Source organism: Lithobates pipiens, unplaced genomic scaffold (genome assembly GCF_037356315.1).
Source record: "Lithobates pipiens isolate NorthernLeopardFrog02 unplaced genomic scaffold, aLitPip1_a1.2 Scaffold_28, whole genome shotgun sequence".
In the NCBI taxonomy this organism is placed as follows: Eukaryota; Metazoa; Chordata; class Amphibia; order Anura; family Ranidae; genus Lithobates; species Lithobates pipiens.
Window position 1 is genome coordinate 42466021 of NW_027507789.1, and position 25575 is coordinate 42491595.

General features: G+C 43.3%; 1 protein-coding gene across 4 annotated transcripts in view; it reads left to right on the top strand.

Moving 5' to 3' along the window:
* GGT7 (gamma-glutamyltransferase 7) overlaps nt 1–25575 on the top strand; it is a 91720-nt gene that overhangs the window by 59760 nt on the left and 6385 nt on the right. For 3 of the 4 annotated variants that reach the window (XM_077459134.1, XM_077459137.1, XM_077459136.1), the window contains exons 9-14: nt 1085–1212; nt 4487–4575; nt 9800–9952; nt 10030–10147; nt 17257–17394; nt 21607–21706. In XM_077459134.1, coding sequence (XP_077315260.1) covers nt 1085–1212; nt 4487–4575; nt 9800–9952; nt 10030–10147; nt 17257–17394; nt 21607–21706 — 726 coding nt within the window. The remainder of the gene's footprint in view (nt 1–1084; nt 1213–4486; nt 4576–9799; nt 9953–10029; nt 10148–17256; nt 17395–21606; nt 21707–25575) is intronic. The other variant, XM_077459135.1, reaches the window with a different exon arrangement.

Below are 25575 nucleotides of genomic sequence, written 5' to 3' on the forward strand. Positions count from 1 at the left end.
AAGTGCTTTTTTTGTACCACTACTATTTCTTTATATTGACTTTTAAACTTTACAAATGCAGCAATTTAGAAATTGTATGAAAGGTTTTTTTTTTTTTTTTGGCAAATGGGCCTATCCTAAAGTAAGGGGCCTGGAGCTGCAGCACAATAGCCCCTATGTTAATACAGCCCTGGTGGTGTACAGAGGTCAGTAGTATGTAGGGCAGTATACAGAGGTCAGTAGTATGTAGGGAAGTGTACAGAGGTCAGTAGTATGTAGGGCAGTATACAGAGGTCAGTAGTATGTAGGGAAGTGTACAGAGGTCAGTAGTATGTAGGGCAGTATACAGAGGTCAGTAGTAGGCAGAACAGTGTACAGAGGTCAGTAAGATATAGGGAAGTGTACAGATGTCAGTAAGATCTAATTCAGTGTACAGAGGACATCAATATTCAATATTCAATCAATATTCGCTGTCGGGTTTCTGGCTTCTCCTCCCGGCCAATTAGGACAGGAGGTGGATCTAAAGAAGCCTGGGTTAGCCTGGAGAAGAAGCTGGGAAAGCCGAGACTGCTGGAGGGGGGAGTGCAGAACTGGGTGGGGGGGATTTGTTTGCTGCCCCCCCAAAAAATGTTCAGCACCAGCCGCTCAACTTTGCAGTGCGAGTGCAGCCCCAGTGCAAAGAATCATTTTTACATTTGCCAGAATTGGGCTTTAAACAAAATTATATACAGAAGACACAAGTCTGTTCATGCTTTTCTGGAGGAAGTGCCCATTTCTTATTGTGCCAAATGATACCAACATTTATAGGTAACGTTGATCCAGGGAATATCCAATTGCCTCTCGGGGGATCAGGAAGGAATTTTTACCCCCTGCTGGAGCAAATTGGATCATGCTTTGCTGGGGTTTTGGCTTTCTCTGGATCAACTGTGGGTATAAGATTATGTATATGGGATTATATGATTTTTTTCCCCCCTTTTATTGGTTAAACTGGATTGATCTTTTTTCAAACAGACTAGCTATGTAACTTTGTAAATCAACATTATAGTAAAAAAAACGAATATAATTATATATTCCTAATATGTGCAATCTGTTTCCTTGTTTGCAGGTCATCTGGTGTTTGTTCCTCCAGCTCCTCATGCAGGACCTGCTCTTATAAGTGCCCTCAACATTCTAGAAGGGGCAAATCTTACCAAGCACACTTCTCGGTCTAGCGCCTTACACTGGATAGCAGAGGTGAGACGCACAGTGCTATGTACCTGACTTTTCTGCAAACCTCATATATTGGGGTTAATTTACTAAAGGCAAATAGCATGTCACTTTGAAAGAGGATATTCCCCAAAGCTTAGTGAATGAGGTAAAGCTCTGTTGACTTCAATCTTCCAACAATCATGTGCAAGGAAAAATCTCTTTTTTTTTTTTACGTGAGTGACAGCGGTGGATGGTTGTTTTCTTTTGGGGGGGGGTGGCAAACAAACATCACCCTTCTTGGTCAGCCGGCACCCAGCCCCACACCCCCCATGCTGTCGGGTGGTCAGTCGGTCATCCACCCCCACACTTACCCCATCTAGGTCGCCAGCGGGCAGCGCTCCTACAGGCGGAGGCTTTCATCGTGTCTCCTCCTCCTCTGCATCACGGCCGCTATGCGTTTCCTACCTCCACCTCCTAGGCATCCAATAGGATCGCCTGTCCTTCTAGCCAATCGGGTGTGACAGATCTCAGGACCCACTTCATGATTGGCTGGGAGGAGGATCAGTGTGACAACAGTGAATATTCATTCACTATTGTCACACAGCTGGGTGGGCTCATGGTGCAGTGCTCTGCGCCCCAAACCCACTCTTTGTTGACGCCTATTAGAGCCTCTGGCTCTAATCACATGCTTAAAAAAAAACCCTATTGGAATCCGCCGCTTGTAGATAGGGGGGGGGGGGGGCAGCGCCCGTGCATCCCTAATAGATGGGCCGCCACTGGTGAGTGGGTTTACTTTGCAAGGTGAAATTTTCTCCTCATTCACTAAGCTGTGGGAAAATGTCCTTTTGCAAATCCACCTTATTGCATCTAAAACCAAAATGCTGTTTTCCCTAATTTCAGAAATAGAGTGGGGAAATGTTGAAACCCCTCTCAGTTTTTCTTTTTTTTTTGCCAGTGGGGAGATTCACCCCCTCCATTTGTCCTAATAACTATTGTTATGGGGCAAAAAGTGACGAGAAATGCAAAATTTTGCAGTTGTCACTGGAACAGGAATACAAGGAAAATCTTGTATTCTCATTTAGCTATAACACTCTAAGGCTCATTCACCGGTGCTTTGATTTCTGAAGAGTAATTGGCATTCGGATCGCTGTTCAGAGGGCATTTGCCAAGCGTTATATCACCTCCTCACTGTCTGATTTAACCCTGTAATGCCACACTGCCATACAGCAGTCACCTACATTGCATGCAGTTGGCGTCCCATTGAATTCAATGGGCTAGTTTGACAGGTGGTACTGCCTGACAAACTCTGCATGTTAAAAATGTGTACAGCCTCATCCATTGAATTTTTGCCAATTCAAGTGGGCTGTTTGTTTTTGTCACCCATCTGAAAGAAACCTAAGAAGCAATCTGACCACACTTTAGAGAGATTTCCTCTAACTTCTTGCCAATGGGAAACAGACAGCAAGGGGTTTTAATGAATACATTCTCTATACAAAGCTAACAATAAAGCTGACCATACACGTGTAGATTTTCTAACGCATGTTTGTATGAACTTTTCTATGAAAATTAATGTGAAAATTCTCAGTACAGTCACTGTGTTGATGAATATCGTTGATTTTGGAATAAATGGACTTTACCAAACAAAAACCACATTCACTGTAATGCCGCGTACACACAACGGAGTTCCACTGAAATGGACTTGCCTACACACAATCACACCAAAGTCTGTTTGTTTAGAACGCGATGACGTATGATGGGACTAGAAAAAGGAAGTTCATTAGCCAGTAGCCAATAGCTGCCCTTGCGTCATTTTTGGTCCGTCGGAATAATATACAGACGAACAGTTTTCCCGATAGGAATGGATTCCGTCGGAAAGATTTAAAACATGTTCTATTTCTAGGTCCATCAAATTTTTTTAAAAAAAAAGTCAAATGAAGCCCACACACGATCGGAATATCCGATGAAATGATTCCGTCTGACCTTTTGTGCCTGAAAGTCCAGTCGTGTGTAAGTGGCATTAGTGTACTCACAAATTCATTTCCTACCAAGAACAATTGGTAGAAAATGAATTTCAATTTGACCCTACTAATGTATAAAAAAAAAAAATCAAACATTCTAAAACAACAATTTAAGAAAAGAAGGAATCTAAAGTTTGATAAACTTTCTACGTGTATGACCAGTTTGACAGGGTTCTTATTTGTGTAATCTCAAATACTTTAATATGTTAAAACAAAGTGTGTGTGTGTGTGCAGGGCCGCCATCAGGGGGAGACAGCCCATACACATGTAGGGGGCCCAGGCATTCCAAGGGGCCCGGACACCTGAGCCCCAACCAACAAGACCAAGTTGTTGCTGCTATAGTAACTAGAAATTACTAAAGCAGGACAGCCGCTGAGTGACCCGATGCAGCTCACTTAGGAAGGCGGAGTCCTCCCTGCAGTCCAGATGCTGGTTTGGGGCGCCAACTGTGTGGAAGAGTTGCGTTGTTAGCCATCACAATAGTAAATTGATTTACAGTGTTGCTGGATGTGGGCCTGTGCTGTGACTGTCTCTTTGTTGGACTGGGCTATTTATGACTGTCTCTTTTTTGGAATGGACTGTCTCTCTGCTGGATGAGGATGTCTCCTTGTTATATTGGGCTGTCTCTTTTCTATATAGGGATGTCCCTTTGCTGGATTGGGCTCTCTTTGCTGAATATATGAAGATTTCGCTGCTAGATTGGACTGTCTCTTTGCTGGATTGAGATGTTTCTTTGCTGAATATATGAGGATGTCTCTTTGCTGGATTGGGATGTCTCTTTGCTGGGTTGGTCTTTCTCTTTGCTGAATATATGGGGATGTATTTTTGCTGAATATATGAGGATGTCTTTTTGCTGGATTGGGATGTCTCTTTGCGGGGTTGGTCTTTCCCTTTGCTTTATATATGGGGATGGTTTTTTTTGCTGAATATATGGGGCTCTTTCTCTTTGTTGAATATATGTGGATGTCTCTTTGCTGGATTGGGATGTCTCTTTGCGGGATTGGGCTGTCTCTTTGCTGAATATATGGTGCTGTCTCTTTGCTGGATTGGTATGTCTGTTTGCTGGATTTGATTAATTGTCATGTAATAAGTTGTAGGAGTGTTAAAATAGAAGTGTGTGCACTGAAGGACTCAGTGGAATGGCGGATTCAGTGGGACGGCCAATGGGCAGGCCCTGGGAAATGTTAATGCTCAGACCCAGGGAATCCCAGGCCTAAAGCTGTACTTCTGATGGCTGCCCTGTGTGTGTAATATGTTTATATATACAATATATTTGATTTGATTTTTTTTCTAAACTACAGGCATTAAAAATTGCTCTAGGCTGTGCCAGCAATCTGGGCGATCCTTCATTTGACCTTACTGTCACTGGCTACGTTACAGAGTTAATAAGGTGAATACTACTATTTATGTGTTATATGCATCATTCACTTTCACTTAAACCCCAAATCCAGCCCAAATCTTTTTATTTTTTTCAGTATTCGATAGAGTAAATACTTCTGTCAAGTTTTTATTGTGGTCTGTGACCCCATTTTGCAGAGCTACCGTATTTGTCCCGTTAAACTGCATGTACATTTGTTGTATGCAAATGAGGACATAAACAAATGTTATTAGGCTATTTGGTCCCCAGGTCAAATCTTTATCATTTATAAACAATGTAGTAATTTAGGAAAATACCACATTATGATTACTGGCTGGTGCAGACAACCATATTAAATTATTATGTATTTCCTATGCTCAACAGCTCCATCTAGTGGCCATAATATGGTATTTTCATATTAATAAATAGCATTCGACATGGAGAGAAATAAGCCTAACATTTATTTTTGCCCCCATTCTCACAGAACAAATGTAAATGCAGTATTCAAAGAACAAATGGCTTTGCATTTTTTTTTTTTTATAAATGTTCTCTTATAAATATATAAACTGTATGAATATATAAAATGTATAAATATATAATTGGTTTCTTCCAGAAACATTCCTCCATTCACCTGATTTAACCCAATTGAGCCCTCGTTATCTACTACTGTAATGCAGCTAGGCTGCATATACAGTAATATCTATGGGGCTAGCTTGGCCATGTAAAAGAATGGGGCTGGTGAATAGACTGAACCTTAAAGTGGTTGTAAACCCTTACATATACCCAGTGAAAGGACTATCCTCAGTTGATACACAGAGATGAAACAAACACTCCTACATAAGTTGTATCTACAGTGGTGTGAAAAAGTGTTTGCCCCCTTCCTCATTTCCTGTTCCTTTGCATGTTTGTCACACTTAAGTGTTTCGGAACATCAAACCAATTTAAACAATAGTCAAGGACAACACAAGTAAACACAAAATGCAATTTGTAAATGAAGGTGTTTATTATTAAAGGTGAAAAAAAATCCAAACCATCATGGCCCTGTGTGAAAAAGTGATTGCCCCCTAAACCTAATAACTGGTTGGGCCACCCTTAGCAGCAACAACTGCAACCAAGCGTTTGCGATAACGTGCAATGAGGCTTTTACAGCATCCTGGAGGAATTTTGGCCCACTCATCTTTGCAGAATTGTCCTAATTCAGTTACATTAGAGGGTTTTCGAGCATGAACGGCCTTTTTAAGGTCATACCACAACATCTCAATAGGATTCAGGTCAGGACTTTGGCTAGGCCACTCCAAAGTCTTCATTTTGTTTTTCTTCAGCCATTCGGTGGTGGACTTGCTGGTGTGTTTAGGATCATTGTCCTGCTGCAGAACCCAAGTTCGTTTCAGCTTGAGTACACGAACAGATGGTCGGACATTCTCCTTCAGGATCTCTTGGTAGACAGCAGAATTCATAGTTCCTTTTATCACGGCAAGTCTTCCAGGTCCTGAAGCAGCAAAACAGCCCCAGACCACCACACTACCACCACCATATTTTACTGTTGGTATAATGTTCTTTTTATGAAATGCAGTGTTCCTTCTACGCCAGATATACTTGGACACACACCTTCCAAAGAGTTCCACTTTTGTCTCATCGGTCCACAGAATGTTGTCCCAAAAGTCTTGGGGATCATCAAGATGTGTTGTGGAGAAATTGAGACGAGCTTTGATGTTCTTTTTGCTCAGCAGTGGTTTTCTCCTTGGAACTCTGCCATGCAGGCCATTTTTTCCCAGTCTTTTCCTGATGGTGGAGGCATGAACGCTGACCTTAACTGAGGCAAGTGAGGCCTGCAGTTCCTTGGACGTTGTTGTGGGGTCTTTTGTGACCTCTTGGATGAGTCGTCGCTGCGCTCTTGGGGTCATTTTGGGCGGCCGGCCACTCCTGGGAAGGTTCACCACTGTTCCATGTCTTCGCCATTTGTGGATAATGGCTCTCACTGTGGTTCGCTGGATTCCCAAAGCTTTGGAAATGGCTTTATAACCCTTTCCAGACTGATAGATCTCAATTACTTTCTTTCTCAATTGTTCCTGAATTTCTTTGGGTCTCGGCATGATGTGTAGCTTTTAAGGATCTTCTGGTGGACCTTACTGTGTCAAGCAGCTCCTATTTAAGTGATGCCTTGATTGTGAACAGGTGTGGCAATAATCAGGCCTGGGTGTGGCTAGAGAAATTGAACTCAGGTGTGGACAACCACAGTTATAGTATGTTTTAACAAGGGGGGCAATCACTTTTTCACACAGGGCCATGATGGTTTGGATTTTTTTTCACCTTTAATAATAAACACCTTCATTTACAAATTGCATTTTGTGTTTACTTGTGTTGTCCTTGACTATTGTTTAAATTGGTTTGATGTTCCGAAACACTTAAGTGTGACAAACATGCAAAGGAACAGGAAATGAGGAAGGGGGCAAACACTTTTTCACACCACTGTATCTGCAGACTTCTCCTCTCTACATCCGTTCAAAGTCCGGAATTTATAAAGCTTGTGTGAGAGTTTGGAAAAAAGGGGGTGGAGTGCTGAAGTTACACTCTGCAGAGTTCAGAGAGGAGAGTTGATTGGAGGGAAGAGACACACCCCCATCCACACAGCTTACAGGAACAGAGCTGAGCCTGTCAATCTGCGGAAGGTCCCTCCCCTGTCACCTTTTTTCTCATGGTGTCAGGAAAACTCGTTAGAAGTGATACATGCTGATAGCAGAGCAGCAAAGTACACACTATAGAGGGATATGCTTTGTTCATATTTCATGTCTGAGGTTAACACCCACTTCACATGCTGGTATCTGGTGTGGACCAAGCTGTACTGCCTAACTGCTGTAGAGAATAGTGAGGTCATCAGCCTGGCTATGTTGTCATCAGCCTGCCTATGTTGTCTTTTGTGCACTGGAGCCTGCTTTTGACAGCATCTCATGTCTATGTATTTCAGCTTTGTATTTAGCTATTTACATGGAGTTCAGCTTTTCAGACAGTTGCCATACAGTATTTGTGAGTAATTTCTGCTGGTCCCTGCAGGGGGTTGACCGTTGACGGTTGTTTTAGGGAGAAAAATCATTTTCAGATTTACTTTTAATACAATTAAAAAAATGATCAAGTAAATTTAGTGATATACAGTATCTAGTATTAAAATAAATACCATAGCAACAGCTACCTCTAGTGACAAATCTCTATAACTGCATGCGCGTATGTAATTATTAAAGCAGCACTAAACATAAAGGCAAACATTTATTATATTGCAGCTTACCAGTTCTTGGATGTGATGGTTGCATTAGTTTCCTTTTTTAGGCTTTCTTTCTTCTATTTTCCTTTGGTGATCCAGGCAGCAAGTCTGTTTTTCACAAGCTCAAGCTCTCCAGCAGAATGTATCAGTTTACATGGATGAGACAAACCACTTAACACTGGCGGGGTTAATTAAAATGTTCAATTTTTATACCTTTTTTTTAACCTTTATCCCAAAAGGAAAAAACTGCTGTAACTGATTATAAAATATGAGCTGGAGTTTGGCTTCACTTTGTTAGTGTATCTAAATCTGCTAATACATTTAACACTACCCTTTCCCCCCAGACTAACAATGCTGCTGTCTGCTGTGCCTCCTGTTCTCTTTCCTCTAGAGTTGTGTCTCACTAATACTGGTGGTGTGTTACTGGCCAGATCACCAGGTGAAACAAACAGAAAAAAATCCAAAGAGAAGAAAACTAATGCAACCTCCACATCTAATGATTGGTAAGTTGCGATAACATACATTTTTGGTTTTGGGTTTAATTCCGATTTAAAGGATAACTAAAGACGAAACCCAAAATGTAATATATTGCAACTTAAAGTGGTTGTAAGATCTAGATTAAGGCTTACCTGTAGGTCCAAGAAATATCTCCTAAACCTATACGGTTTAGGAGATATTTACAAAAAGACAGCCACCGCTGACTACGGCGCATGCAGGTGCATTGTGTCGGCTCCCGTGCGCATGCACGGGAGTGACGTCATCGTGGCTCCGGCGGATCACAGCGGGATACATGACAGCGGCGAACATGGCAGCGGTGAACGTGAAGACGGAGGACCACTTCGGGGGCTTCGTTCTCAGGTAAGTTATTCATAATGAGCTAGTATTCTATGCATACTAGCCCATTATGCCTTTGCCTTGCAGGTTGCATTTTTTTTTTTAAATAGCCTTTACTTCCTCTTCAACGATCTTTAGATTTGGTGGCTGCATTACTTTTCATTTTTAAGCTAAGAACATTCACAGTAAGTACAAAACTTACCTGTTGCCCCCAACCCCCCCTCCCGCCAACCATGCCTGTACCCAACCGACCCCCCCCCCCACTTCACCCCAAAAATGAAATAAAAGTCCCCCTCTGCTCCCACCTCCAGGGCCCCTCTGTTAAAGCGGGGTTCCACCCTAAAGTGGAACTTCCGCTGATCGGAACCCTCCCCCCCTCCGGTGTCACAATTGGCACCTTTCAGGGGGGAGGGGGGTGCAGATACCTGTCAAAGACAGGTATTTACACCCACTTCCGGGCATAGACTCCCATGGGAGTCTACACCATTTCCTGCCCCTGTGCGCTGTCTGCTGGGACACACACGGGTCCCAGAGACAGCGCCGACAATTCCTATTGTGCTGGGCGACTCGCGCATGCGCAGTAGGGAACCTGGAAGTGAAGCCGCAGCGCTTTACTTCCTGATTCCCTCACCTAGAATGGTGGCGGCAGCAGCCGAGAGCCGAGCGATCGATCGGCCTCGGCATCGCTGGACCCCGGGACAGGTGAGTGTATTTTATTTTTTCTTAGTGGAAATGCACTCCCTACAATTTCAAACCATTATTTCAGCTGGCCTTCAAGAGTGGTCATTCTGATTCATGCAAATGACGATACTTGACTGGTTCCCTCTAAGCCCCCGTTCACACCGGTGCGGCTTTGAAATTGCACCACTTCAACGCAATTTCAAAGCTACACAGTGCAATTTTCACTGCCGATTTCATTGCAGCTTTCAAATTCGTGCAACAGAAGTCTATGCAAGTCGCAATTAAATCTGCAAAAAGTCGTGCAGGAACCTTTTTCAAAGTCGCAGAAATTTGAATGCTTCAATGAAGTGCAACTTGTCATGAGATTTAGAACTGTCAAATTGTATGACAAGTCATACTGGTGTGAATGAGGGCTAAAACATAAGTTTTGGCAGACTTATATAGACTTTTTTTTTTTTTGATCTTACACAAATTCTCTTCTGTCAGTAAGGCGGAATCCAGCTTCTTCCGGAAAAAGATCAATGAATCTCATGCTGCCAACCCTAAGGATTATGCGCCCTTCAATACCCTGCACGTCGGTCCATCTGCTAGCCAGGCTTTAGTGATTGGTCCTGATGACTTTATTGTGGCTGTGGTCAGGTGAGTAATTGTGGCACAGGCTGCCAGAGAGAACACAACTCTTTTCTTATTTCCTTTCATGTCTTTTCTTCCTGTAGCTCATTAAATCGTCCATTTGGCAGTTTGATCATGACTGAATCGGGGATCCTTCTCAACAGCCAGATCCTGGACTTTTCTTGGAGCAATAAGAGCAATGATAGCTCTTCCCCAAATCCTGTAAGTGATACTTTTTGCCCCACAACTACGACATTGGGTATATTTGACAATGTAGTTACTTTCAAAGTGTAACTAAAGCCAAAATATTTTCTACCTTTGGACAGAGAAAAGCCTTATACATACGATCGGACTTTGTACAAACTTCCCTGTGGATTTATGTACAAAGGGCGTCGGCCGTGAACTTGTATTGCATACACAAGGCAGGACATTTTCAGCCAACTTTCACCAAATCACATGGCTTTTCTGCTCTTTACTGCCACCTTTGGTCAACTTCTGTATTGTCTGATCTTTTCCATTGGTTCTGAGCATGCGTGTTGAGACTTTGCTCTGTCGGACTTTTGTTGCCGGAAAGTTTGTCCGTTCGCACTGCCAACAAAAGTCCAATGAAAACCGAAAATGTTTGTCCAATGGAGCGTACACACGGTCGGATGTTACCTTAAATCAGCTAATTTGCATGTTTGTTGTCAAAGTCAGATCGTGTGTATGGGCCTTAAGAGTCCATTCACAAATGGGGGATTTGTCACAGGACATCAAAGTCGCATGACAAATCACACACCATTCTTTTCGATGGCACCTGTTTAAATCAGTGCAATTTAAAGTCCCAGCAAATTTCAAAAGTTACCTGCACTAATTTGGTGCAGCTTTTGATGCGACTTTTATAGAATGTAAAGTCGAATTAAAATTGAAACCAAAAGTCGCATTAAAGTCACGATCCAAAGTCGCACTGAAAATCGTGAAACTTTGGAGACACGCTAATGTGAAAGCAGCCTAAGGAAAGTTTAGAAACGTATTTACTTTTTATTGCTGTGTCTGTGTCCCAGCTGTGTCCCAGCAGGAGATTCATCTTCTCTCTTTGTCCTGGTGACCATTGCCACTGGATAGAACGTAATGTGAAATCCAAAATTTTACAGTTGTAACGAAGACAGGTATAGAGGGAATATCTTCCAGCGGGGAAACCTGTATCAATGACAGCTATTGTATCGTAAGGCAGCCATACTGGGGTCGAATTCCGAAATAATTTTCTTATAAAAATCATAACTAAGAATTTTCTTTCGAATTTCGCACCATTAGTGGGTCGATTTTCACACGGCCATTGAATTTGAGTGATTGGGCATGTTGGAAATTTTTGGAAAAACAAACTAATTTCTAACCAATGATAGGAGAATCGTGCAAAAAAAAAAATTGAAAAAGAAATGTGCATGAGCTGTGACCTGGAATGAAAAGAATACTCCTGGCCACGGAAATTATTTTCTGTAGCAACATGAGGTGAAATTGAAGCTTGGTTGGTCGAATTTCAAAATCAATGGTGGCACCATTGGATCACAAAACACATGAAATTTAAGATTTTCAAAAGAAAATTCGTTCGGAATTTGACCCATGTATGGCCGGCTTAGGAGGGATTTCCTCTCACTTTTTGCTGTGTGTTTTGGGCAGGTAGTAAAGGAGCAATTCTCCACGATCAGACACAAACAACAAAAAAAAAATGTAACTGAAAGTATAACTAAAGGCAAAACTTTTGTTTTAGTTTTGGATATAGTGCAGAGGAATTAGAACACCTGTCAGTTTTTATTACTGTCTGTGCCCCCATTAAGAGGTTCACCCTCTATGCCAGTGATGGCTAACCTTGGCACCCCAGATGTTTTGGAACTACATTTCCCATGATGCTCAACCACACTGAGTGCATCAGCATCATGGGAAATGTAGTTTGAAAACATCTGGGGTGCCAAGGTTCGCCATCACTGCTGTATGCAGTGATACCTCGATTCATGAACGCTTCTGTTCACGTACAACTTGGTTCACGAACAGAAGCGTTCACAAAAATGTTCTTCGATACGCAAACTCCATCTTTCCTGCTCTGGCACATAGTTGCGACTTCCTGTAGGTGAGATTGTGGTCACAGAGAGACACTGAAAGAGTACTTACAGTGATGAGAAATGTTGAGAAGCTATTTGGTGTGTTTTTTAGCACATACTGTACAGTACTGTACTTTACATCCCTGTACACACTTGCTGTAAAGTTTTTTTGTGTGCTTTTTATCACACACTGTACTGTACTGGACATTCAGTATGGCTCCAAAGAAAAAGCATGGTGGTAAGAAGAAAGTGCAGAGTGGTAATGCAGGTGACAAGAAAGTGCAGAGCGGTAATGGAGGTGACAAGAAAGTGACTAAGTATGGACGGACTAAGTATGGCGCATGCTCAGAAAGGATTTACACGGCCGAAGGTTGCATTGCAGTGTATTGGACGTCGTTTTTCTAGTCCCGTCGTACATGCTGTACACGTCATCGCGCAAGTTTTCAGCGGACTGTCTGTTCATCGTGTGTGGTCAACAGGGCCGCTGATAGAAATCATTGGGCCCCCTACAGCCCACCTGACGGGGCCCCCTTTAGCCCCGCCCCTGGTTCCTCCTTCAGCCCCACCCCTGGTCCTGCCCCTGGTCCCTCCTTCAGCCCCAGCCCTGGCTGCTTCCCAGTGAGTTAGGACACACAGGGGTCTCAATATAAGGAGTTAAATCTCCCCCATCCACATGACATGACAGGGGGTCGCCCATTATGAGTACACTGTTCGCAGGACACACAGGGGGCCCCCCATTATATGAAGTATAGTACACCTCTTCATACATGTTCTATCACTGTACACCTATTCACACATGTGCTGTCACTGTACACCTCTTCACACATGTTCTATCACTGTACACCTCTTCACACATGTTCTATCACTGTACACCTATTCACACATGTGCTGTCACTGTACACCTCTTCACACATGTTCTATCACTGTACACCTCTTCACACATGTTCTATCACTGTACACCTCTTCACACATGTTCTATCACTGTACACCTCTGCACACATCTTCTGTCACTGTACACCTCTTCACATATGTTCTATCACTGTACACCTCTTCACATATGTTCTATCACTGTACACCTCTTCACATATGTTCTATCACTGTACACCTCTTCACATATGTTCTATCACTGTACACCTCTTCATACATGTTCTATCATTGTACACCTCTGCACACATGTTCTGTCACTGTACACATGTTCCATTGCTTTCCCCTCATGTACATATGTGTCATCACTACACATGTGTTCCCTCAGTGCACCCCTCTGCCCACATGTTCCATCACAGTACACCATTGATGGTAAACAGGGTTGAGTGTACAGCTATAACAAGTGAGGCCACTGGCTCTTACCACTCTTGCTTCAGCAGACATTTAAATCTCCAGGCTGCACATTGTATTTCCTGCACAGACTGGAGGTCAGGAGGAGGCGGTGCAGCTCTGAATGACAGAGCAGCAGACCAATTGGTTTGACATCCTGCTGGGAGGCAAAAATCTGTAGATAGCAGTGTAGGAGAGGCTTCCATGGTGCTGTTCTCCTCACTGACACAAGGGACATGAGCAGAGATGTGAGTGGAATGTGAGCAAGTCACACATGCAGGCTACCTGCCGTCGGTGCTGTTAAACTGAAGTCAACCCCTGCCTTGAGTTTACTCACTGTCTGGAAAGTGTTCTCCTCCTCCTCTCCAGCCTCTGAGTGGCGCCTGCCGCTCCTCACCTCTCCGGTGGTCAGACTCATCTCGTGCTGGCTGGAGAAATATATATATATTTTTTTCTATCATTCTCTGCTCAGATTGCCCGGGCCCCCCCTGCTGGCTGGGCCCGGTACGACAGGGCCAATTGTACTGGCTTATCAGCGGCCCTGGTGGTCAAGTCCGTTCATTCAAAAGTTGAACGGACTGTCTGTCGGATTGTCTGACGAACTTAGTTGGGCAGACAATCCGCCCGTGTGTACGCGGCCTAAGAAAATATCTTTCTGACAACCAATTGCCCAAAGGGTGCCTTCTGATGGACAATGCCCCAGCACACCCTCCAGCCTTGGTGGATGATATGGACGATGAGCATGACTTCACAGTGGTCAAGTTTCTCCCCCCTAAAACGACACCTCTTCTGCAGCCCATGGACCAGCAAGTGATCTGCAACTTCAAGAAGCTGTACACAAAGGCGCTCTTCGCTAGTTGTTTTAAGATACATCCTTCAGTCTGAAAGAATTCTGGAGGAAAAATTTCAATGTTCTCTGCTGTATTAACGTCATTGACAAAGCTTGGGAAGATGTCACTCACCGAACCTTAAACTCAGCCTGGAGAAAACTGTGGCCAGAATCAGGGCCGTTTTTAAGGCAGGGCAAAAGGGGCAGCTGCCCTGGGCCCTGTCATTATTGTGGGGCCCAAAGCAGCTGCCTCATACTTGCCAACTATCCCAGTTTAAATTTCCTTGTCTCTTGCTGTGTCCTGATATCTCAGTGTGAAGTGTTGCTACTAATGCTGCCCAGCTCTGCCCTATTGTTGTGTACAGATGACTCACCTGCAGACCCTGTGTTTACATGTAAATAACCAGCATTCATATGTAAATATCTGCATAGATATGTAAATAAAGGCGGCATCCATATGTATAGCATGACCCCTGGAGTGAGGAGTTGATGTGCTGTAACCTCTAGCAATGAATCAGTGAGCAGTATTACTGTACAGTAATCTCAACAAGCAGAAATCATGTGCTGTAACCTGTAGCAACTAATCAGTGAGCTGTAATGTGTGCTGTAACCTCTAGCAACCAGTCAGTGAGCGGTAATGATACACTGTAACCTCTGGCAACCAATCGCAATAGCTGCCTGATTTGATTCAGTAAACTGATTTTGAGTCTAGCTGCTATTTATTGTATGTCTCAGAGCAGGCGGAGAGCAAAACTGCATGGGGGGTGGGGGCCCGAGAAAAGTTTTGCCCAGGGTCCAATCAATATTAAAGACGGCCCTGGCCAGAATGTGTCACTGAACATGACTTTGAAGGGTCTAATACAGAGGAAGTGGAGGAGATTGTGTCCATGGACAACAGTATGGGTTGGGACATCAATGGTGCAGACAGAGGCGCTTGTTGAGGAACATAAGGAGGAGTTGACCACGGAAGAACTTTATGAACTCTACAGTGAGCAGCAGAAGGCGCTTATAGAGGAGCATTCATAGCAGTGATGCCATAACATCTATTATTGAAGAATGGAGTGCCATGATTTTTTTGAGAAGCACCACCCCAACATAACTGTAACGAACAGAGTGTTAAATCTGATGAACAATAATATGGTCTCTCATTTCCGGAGGGTTATGCAGCGCAGGAAAAGACAAATGACATTGGACAGATTTTTCACAAAAACTGAGCCTGCGGCTAAGAGACAAAGAAGAGAGGAAACCCCTGAAGGAGATTTCCCCAATATCGTTATGGAGGGGGACTCTCCCTCTGAACAATAACCGCCTCCCACTCACCTTTCTCCATGCCAGAAGTTGTCTCAAGCAAGGTTAGTCTTCTCTCTCTCTTTATACTATACTGTACTTTGTTTAATATTTTTGTGGTTCAAAAACAAAAGAAAAAGTTCAGAACGGATTAACCTGATTTACACTGAACCCTATGGAAAAATTTGCCTCGGTTTGCAACAAATTCGGTTCGCGACCAGAGTCGTTTCACGAATTAAGTTCTTGAACCAAGGTATCACTGTCTTTGTCTTGTTTGCCTTTATCATAGAAGTGAAAATAAAAGAAAATCACAAATTTTGGGTTGCCGCCAGAAAAGTAATAAAGGGGAAATCGTCCAATGGGGACACTAGTTCTGGTGATCCCCAAGTATTTCCCTTAATTTGCAGGGACTTCCTCTCACTTTCTGTTTAGCTATGGGACAGGAAGTGAAGGGAAATCTCTGCAATGGAACACAAACGGCAAAAAGAAATCTGACAGGGGTTTTAATCCCTTTGTGGCAGCCGCACGCACATATGCGGTCTCTCAGTGCCGGGCTGCATATTTGCGTGCATTGCAGTCAATACAGCTGTACCAAGAGCGCACTCCCGGCACAGTTACTGGCACCTAACCGAAAAAGGTCCTGATTGTTGCTTGCGATCTGGAGTTTTCGGATCACATGACCGCCGTGACAGACAATCCTGGCGGTCACGGGATCTTAAACTCTGCTCCGCCTCCCAGGACCCTAAACTTCTTAAAGGCCTGTGAGGAGCCAGCATGAAGAGGTTAACCCTCCCTTGCGCTATCCAAAATAAAATAAAAAAGTTCTGCCAATACAGGCAGTCCCTGAGTTACAAACACCCAGTTTACCAGCTTACATACGACTCGGAGAAAACAAGAAGTGAGAGGAAATCTACCCCTAGGAAGGGAAATTCACTCCTGTAAGCCCTTGTACACACGGTCGGACATTCCAACAGAAAATGTCCGATCGGACCGTGTTGTCAGATAATCCGACCGTGTGTGGGCTCCATCTGACTTTTTCTGTCGGAATGTCCGACCAACAAAGTTTGAGAGCTGGATATATAATTTTCCGACAACATGATCCGATCGGACTTTGTCCAATCGTTTGTAGAGAATTCCAATCGGACAAAGTGCTACGCATGCTCAGATCAAATTACGAGACCAAAGCTATTGGCTACTAGCCTGAACGTAGTCCCGTCGTAACGAACGAACGTCATCACGTTCCGAACGATCGGATTTTCCGACAACTTTGTCCGACCGTGTGTATGCAACACAAGTTTCGGGAATTGAGGGTTTGATTTGATTTGATATACAAGCGATATCTTCATATACAAGTAGCATCATGTCACAACTGAGTATAAAAGAGAAGAGAGGCGCCTCTAAGTGTAGCAATATGGTTACATTTAATGAAGGTACAGCATTTAGCAACATATTGCTACACTTAGAGGCGCCTCTCTTCTCTTTTATACTCTGTAGCTCCTGATGGATTTTGCTTCTAAACCTCTTGTGGAGGCTTCTATTTGTGGATGAACATTTTATGGTTACACAATCTATCACATTGGTATAATCTTTTTATATGGACTATAAACTGAAGGACCTATGAATAAATGGTTGTGGAACAAATCATCTGAGCTTTCGTTATTTCTTATGGGGAAATTCGCTTTGATATACAAGTGCTTTGGATTACAAGCATGTTTCTGGAACAAAATATGCTCGCAGTCCAAGGTTTTACTGTACTTTATTTTGCTGAGCTGCTACATATGTGGGACTTGCAGGTCTGGCTATTATTTTGCTTGTTTTATCTGCAGCAGAACATTGTTGAACCTGGGAAAAGGCCCCTCTCTTTCCTGCTTCCCACTGTGGTGAGGCCTGCACAAGGTCTTTGTGGTACCTACCTTTCCCTCGGAGGATCAAATGGAGAACGGGCACTCTCTGGCATTACTCAGGTTTGACAGTATGACTGTTTTTTTATAAGACCCATAGCCTTTTTAACATATATCACTGTTTATATTGGTATTGTTCTAAAGAAAAAATCAAGGTAAACCCAACACCTTGCCTGCTTGACAAATGATTAAGGGCCGGTTCACACTGCGGCGCGAGGCGAGGCGACACGGCTCGCCTCGCCTCGCTCCCGCAAGTTGTCCCCATTGAGTACAATGGAACCGTTCTGAGAGGAGCGACTCGAGTCGCTCCGACTCAGAAAAAAGGTTCCTGTACTACTTCGGGGCGACTTCGGGGGCGACTTGCATTGACTTCTATGCAGAAGTCCTCTGCAAGTCGCCGCTGACCCCCCCTGCAAGTCGCGGCGAGGAAGTCGGAGACGCCTCGCCGCGGCTCGCAGTGTGAACCGGCCCTAAGTCAGCTGGTTTGTAAAGCAACTGAAAATGGTTCTGCTTTTAGTTCACTAACATACGACTAAAACAATTCCGATGACTAAAACTAAAATGGTATTTTAGTCAAAAGATTATGACTAAAACTAAATTGAAATTTGACGACAAAATTAACACTGCTCTGCTGGCCTTTTCTAAATCAGCAACACGATTCCATCCCCAGCATATAATAATAGCACATTAAAGTTTAACCATTAAATACCAGGCACTTTTGCCCCTTCCTGCCCAGGACAAATTTTCAGCTTTTAGCGCTGTCACACTTTGGATGACAATTGTGCAGTTGTGCAACACTGTACCCAAACTACATTTTTATAATTTTTCTTTTGGGGATATTTGATCACCTCTGGGGTTTTTATTTTTTTGCTAAACCAACTAAAAAAGACCAAAATGTTTGAAAAAAAAAGTTTTCTTAGTTTCTGTCATAACATTTTGTTTTCCCCTTCACTGACGGGCACTGATGAGGCGGCACTGATGAGGCAGCACTTATGGGCACTGATGAGTTGGCACTGATGGGCACTAATGAGGAGGCACTGATATGTAGAATTGATGGGCACTGATAGGCAGCACTGATATGCAGCACTGACGGGCACCAATAGGCAGCACTGATATTCAGTACTGATGGACACTGACAGGCGGCACTGATGGACACTGACAGGCGGCTGTGTCTGTAGCGCATGTTCAAACCTTATTACCATAAATAATAACATGTTATTCGATTTTTACTCCAGGAGTATATAATGAGTGTGGAAATTCTAGAGAGATGCTTAAATAATGCATTACAACTTAACAAAACCCATTCGATTTTAGTCAACTAAAATATGACTAAAACTAAAACAATTCAGATGACTAAAATACGACTAAAACTAAAATGCCATTGTATTAAAAAAACTATGACTGATGCCGCATACACACAACCAGACTTTCCGTTTTTCCAGAGTTTCTGACCGAGTTTCCAGACCGAACGGACTTGCCTACACATGATCACACCAAAGTCTGTTCGTTTTGAACGCAATGGCATATGACGGGACTAGAAAAAGAAGTTCAGTAGCCAGCAGCTGCCCTTTGGTATTTGGTCCGTCGGACTAGCATACAGACAAACGGTTTTCCCGATAGGAATTGATTCCGTCGGAAAGATTTAAAACATGTTCTAATTCTAGGTCCTTCAGACTTTTTGAAAAAAAAAAGTCCGCACAAGCCCACACACACGATCGGACTATCCGATGAAATTATCCTGTTGGACCTTTTCTGCCGGAAAGTCCGGTCGTGTGTACGCAGCACAAGACTAAATCGAAATTTGACATCAAAATTAACACTGTCAGGCAACCAGAGTCAGAATGATGGTGGTGGAGTGGTGGTGTTGGGTTGTCCCGCTCATAACTCCCAAAATTAAGAGGTTTAGTATTAGCACAACTAATATGGGACACTGAATAATGAACAGAGAGATTACCAGCATAGTGTAAAATCCTCCAAAAATGTTGTTCAAATAAATGTCTTGTACTCACAAATTTACTCAATGTAAATACATACAGTATGCCATGCATATTAAAATCCATAACATCCAAAATCTCTCAGAACAATAGGTACAAATCTATGAATTTCGAACCCTCACAACCAACATAAGGGCTGCCTTAATGGTGCAGAAGTAGTTTATGTACTTCAAATGTAAACCCTTTTCATCAGAGCTCTACCACCGGCAACCTGAGGTATACCAATTTCAGGGCCTTCAGGATTTCCATTTAAACTATTGGCATTCTGTTCTTTGTGTAAGGCTGTTTAACCACTACAATACAGGGCACTTTCACCCCCTTCCTTCCCAGCCCAATTTTCAGCTTTCAGCGCTCTAGCGCTTTCAGTGACAATTGCGCGGTCATGCTACACTGTACCCAAATGAAATTGTTATCATTTTGTTCGCACAAATAGAGCTTTATTTTGGTGTTATTTATTCACGACTCCGGTTTTTTTTTTGCGATATAAGCGCAAAAAAGCGGAAATTTGGAAAAAAAACAATATTTTCTTTTTTCTATTTGAAAAGAAATCCAATAAAATCAAATTTTGTCATAAATTTAAGCCAATATGTATTCTGCTACATGTTTTTGGTAAAAAAAATTCCGTTAAGTGTATAATAATTGGTTTGTGTGATCACGGACATATGTACGCAAATGATCATGTACATATGTGTGCAGGTGATCACGTACATATGTGTGCAGATAATCATTGGGACATGTGATTTTAGTGGGACATATGTGGGGGACATGTTTTTATTATTAGGGACATGTGTTTTTATTATTTGGGGACATGTATGTTTTGGGGACATGTGTGTTTTGGGGACATATGTGGGGACTGTGTTTGTACTGTGTGGTGTGTTGTGTGTTTACACTACACTGATGATCAGTGAGTAAAAAGCTGTAAAAAGCAGCCCATACTCACTGATCATCAGCCGGCTGCAGCGTTCTGCTCTCCTCTCCTCAGCGGTGACTTCCGTGTGAGGAGAGGAGAGCCGATTGCCTAGCAACCGGCTGTTTGTTTACATCACATGACGGCCGTGATTGGACACGGCCGTCATGTGATCAGGAGGGCCAATCACAGAGCCCTCCTGCCGATCTGAGATGTGCCGTGTCCGGGTGACACGAGCACATCGGGATCGCGCCGCTGCGCGGGCACGCGCGCGCGCGATCCCGCTACTCCTGAAGGACGTTCCTGAACGTCCTATCAGGAGTAGACGGCTCCCACCCGGCCGTATATATGCATTGGCCGGGTGGGAAGTGGTTAAAGGCCAAAGTCCCTAAACGATTCAAAATGTGCGTTCTCTATACCCAGACATTGAATCACATGGGGGTTTCTTATTTTCAGGGCATATGGCTGCATGATTTCCCCCTTGTCCTGTGGTAGCTATTACAGAGACAACTGAAGGCCTAACGTTGTCATTGTAGATTTTCTATAATGTAGAATGAAAGAAATAATTCAATAGTTAACCTGCAGGACAGTAACGCCCTTGTTTGATAGAGGGATAGAGGCACAAATTACTTGATGGAAATCTCACTTAATGGATTCTCCAAAAGATACAAGAAATCAGTGGATGATTCAGCTGATGCTAATCCAGACATTTGTGAGCTATTATGAAGCTTTAGCCCTTGTACACACGGTCGGAGAATCCGTCGCAATGTGTCCTATCGGACCGTTTTGTCGGATAATCCGACTGTGTGTGGTATGCATCGGACTGTTTCCGTCGGAATATCCGTTGGACCAAATTTTCCAACTTGCTGGAAATATTTTCCGACAAACTGGTCCGATCGGACATACTCCGATCATGTGTAGAGAATTCCGATCGGACCTAGTGCCACGCATGCTCAGATCAAATTCCTACATCAAAGCTATTGGCTACTAGCCTGAACGTAGTCCCATCGTAACGAAATTACCTCATCACGTTCTGAACGATCGGATTTTCCGTCAACTTTGTCCGACCGTGTGTATGCAATAGTTTCGGACAAGATCCGTCGGACAAAATCAGACGGATTTGGTTGTCGGAATCTCCGACCATGTGTACAAGGGCTTAGAAGGTTTCTGATGGCCATAAATATGAGAGGGTGTTATCATCAAAAGGCTTCTAATGCAAAGGAACATGTGTGGAAGACTGCAGGTCAACTAAGCAACTAAACTAACTAAAGTAGAAAATGTGCTCCAGTCCTAAAAAGTCTTTATTTATTTATTGATTTATTTATTTATTTCTTAGTTAAATTACTATCCAGCTTAATTTTTTTTTATTTACAGGTCCTTCTAAATGTTTTATCATTTAACAAGAATTTGAGCGATAGCATATCTGAAGGACGGCTGCATCCAGACCTCGAGACTAACCTCCTGCAAATTGATAGTGAGTTGTCCATAGTACTGTATATATTCTACTGTGTTTAGATGACCTTAGAAACAAGAGGGCTGTTTACTGTGCAGGCATGATCTAACTGCCAGGTGAAAAGTATGTCCATGATGTACAGTATGCAGTGCCGGGACAAGGTCATCTGGAGCTCAGGGTGAACATGCCACACTGCGCCACCCTAAGCCCTTGTACACACGGTCAGACATTCCGATGGAAAATGTCAGATTGGACCACGTTGTCGGACAATCCGACAGTGTGTGGGCTCCATCTGACTGTTTCCGTCGGAATATCTGACCGACAAAGTTTTCCAGCTTGGCTATAAAACTTTCCGACAACATGATCCGATCGGACCTTGTCCGATCATGTGTAGAGAATTCCAATCGGACAAAGTGCCACGCATGCTCAGATCAAATTCCTACACCAAAGCTATTGGCTACTAGCCTGAACGTAGTCCCGTCGTAACGAAATAACGTCATCACGTTCTGAATGATCAGACATTCCGACAACTTTGTCCGACCGTGTGTATGCAACAGTTTCGGACAAAATCCATTTGGTTGTCGGAATGTCCGACCGTGTGTACAAGGGCTAAGATGTACAAACACTATGGTGCAGATTTACAAAAAAAAAGTAAAAAAAAGTTAAAAAGCACTCAGAATCTGACGCAGCTGTGCATAGTAACCAATCATCTTCTAACTTCAGCTTGTTCAATTAAGCTTTGGCAATAAGCCCCCATTCACATCGGGCCAATTTGACATGTGATTTGCCGGAAACTGCACCGTCCAAATCGGTGCAACGCCAACTTTGTGGTGCCGCATCGATTTCCAAAAGTAATTCCTGCACTACTTTTGGTAACTTCGGGGACAATGTCAATCGACATCTATACATGAGCCCACACAGATGTCTTTCAAATCACCCCCGCAATGAAATTAGCCCTCTTTGAAATCATGCGAGTTCAGACGAGGGCTAAAACCTGCAAGCTGATTGGTTTCTAAGCAGTGCTGCACCAGATTTTGCACTCTTCAATTTTAGTAAATAAATCCCTATGTGTCTCAGGGTGCTTACCACCTAAGCATAAATTTACCCATCTCCCAGGAAAAATACGCCCCATCCCCTGCTGAAATCCCCCAGCACAAATCCCACCCCCTCCCCCCAGAAAAAATCATTCCTCCTAGAACAGTTTCTCTACCCCTCAAATTTCCCCTTTGGGTACACATCCTCTTCTCCCACTCCAAATCCCCCCTCCCAGCACAAATCCCCCTTCCCCACATACATTTCACCTCCTAGCACAAATCCCCTCCCAAAGAAAAATTACCTCCTAGTACCAATTGCCTCCCCCCTTTACCATATCACCTCTTCTAGCACAAACACCGCAAATCTCCCCTTATAGCACAAATCCTCTTACAACATTCCCCCTCCCAACACAAATCCTCCAAATCACCTTTCCTAGTACACAAAATTTCTCCTCTTAGCATAGGCGTGTGCAAGGGTGTGTCAGGTGCCTGGGCACATCCTAATCCTGTAGTTGGCAACCCATCAATTGTGGGCAGGTGACAAGTAAGCCGCGATCCTTACTTGCCGACCCCCAGAACCAGGACAGGATAGGCGGCTAGAGTGTAAATTAATGGACCGATCTGTATTTTCTTCTGCAGCAGCTGAAAGTAGGCTTCTGCTCCTCTTCCTCTCACCGATATTCAGCTGCCACAGGAGGAAAATACAGAGGATTAGTACCAATGTATGCCACCCCTCTTGTCCCAGTTCCTTTTCTTTCTGCTGCCCAGGTCCCTCTCTGTGCTCACCTGCTCCCCCCCCCCCCAATGTTTTAGGATGACGAGTGGGGAAGAGGCCAGTTAATATGTCACAAAGGCATACATGTTGGAGCTTTGAGGTGCACACCCTAATACAATAAGCTGCGCACACCTATGCCTCCTAGAACAATTCTTACCCCCTGCTGCCACCCAAGTCCCCCCCAGCACAAATGCCCTCCCCCCAATCTCCTCATTGTGCCCCCTCCTCACATTATTCCACGGTGTCCGGTTGCCACCTCATCCCTTTAAAGTGCTTGTAAACCCTTTACAACCACTTTAACCTACAGGTAAGCCTAGATTAAGGCTTACCTGTAGGTGCTTGAAATATCTCTCAGACCTGCACGGTCTAGGAGATATTTGCAAATCGTCGCACAGCATTTTCTTCTGCGCGTGCACCGGAGTTAGAAAGGGCACGCTGTGCCGTTTCTAGCTTGGGCCATGCCGTTAAAGGTGGCTCCCATGCGCGGGAGTGACGTCACGCGGCTCCGGCCATTCACAGAGCCGGAGTTCGCGGCCCCGGAAGGAAGAGGGGTGAAGAATGGACGCTCGCTACTAGCGAGGAAGACGGGGACATTGCAGGCTTCTCCTGCAGGTAAGTGTCACATAATGGGCTACTATGTGATGCATAGTAGCCCATTATGCTTTACCTTTGCAGGGAAACAAAGAGGAAGTAACACCTACCAGGGTTTACTTCCTCTTTAAACCCAAATACACATAAATTACACAGGTTCTGTGGCTGATTAAGGTGGTAATTAAACTCACTTGTTGCCTTATCTGCATTTAATTAGCCTCAGAACCTGTGTCATTCATATGTGTTTGGGTTTAAAGGGATGAGGTGGCAACCCTAGCAGCTGCCCCTCCTGCCCACCCCTTGTCCAGGTATGCATTTTTAAAGGGCAACAAGTAAAAGCAATCAGTAAAATGCTAATGTTGCCCATAAAACACTGCAACTATGCTAAAGGTAGAAGCCATTCATTTTACTTTGCTAAGAATTCTCCATAATCAACTTCAATATTTGTTCTAGAAGGGTCTGCTTCCTTAAACATGTATTATGCAACACTTCCTTTCTTAACAATCAATGGTTCGCAGTAGAACAAATTCACTTCTATATGTAAATAGCCAGTTAGATGACACCATTAATTATTATTTCAGCTTTGCAGCTTCCTGTGTCGCAGGACACTTACGTGGACAATTAATTTGCAATTTGATGATGCTAATACATACAAGTGAGCAAAAAAGTGAAAAAGGAAGCTGCAAAGCTGAAACATGAAACAGTGGTATGACATACATTTTCTGATTATGCAGTGTGGCAAGGGTGTGTGAATTATAAAAGGGGGGTACACACTATAAGAAAATCAGTAGAAAAATTCCTTACGAGAAACGAACGGTCGATTTTCGTATAGTGTGTACACAACTTTCCACATCCAATTCAGACTTTGTTAATGAAAATTTCCAAAGGGATAAACTCCAAAAATGTTCTCATACGTGAACAGAACTAATTATTTTCATTTAACCACTTCAGCCCCGGAAGGATTTACCCCCTTCCTGACCAGAGCACTTTTTGCGATTCGGCACTGCGTCACTTTAACTGACAATTGTGCGGTCGTGCGATGTTGCACCCAAACAAAGTTGACGTACTTTTTTTTCCCCACAAATAGAGCTTTTTTTGGTGGTATTTGATCATCTCTGCGTTTTTTTTTTTTTTTTTTTTTTGCGCTATAAACAAAAAAGAGTGACAATTTTGAAAAAAACAACTTTTTTTAGCTATAATAAATATCCCCAAAAAATATATAGAAATTTTTTATTTTTTTTCTCAGCTTAGGCCGATATGTATTCTTCTACATATTTTTGGTAAACAAAAAATCACAATAAGCGTATATTGATTGGTTTGCACAAAAGTTAAAGCGTCTACAAAATAGGGGATAGATTTATAGCATTTTTCTTATACATTTATTTTTTATTAGTAATGGCGGTGATCTGCGATTTTTATCGTGACTACAACATTATGTTAGACACATCAGACACTTTTGACACTATTTTGGGACCATTGTCATTTATACA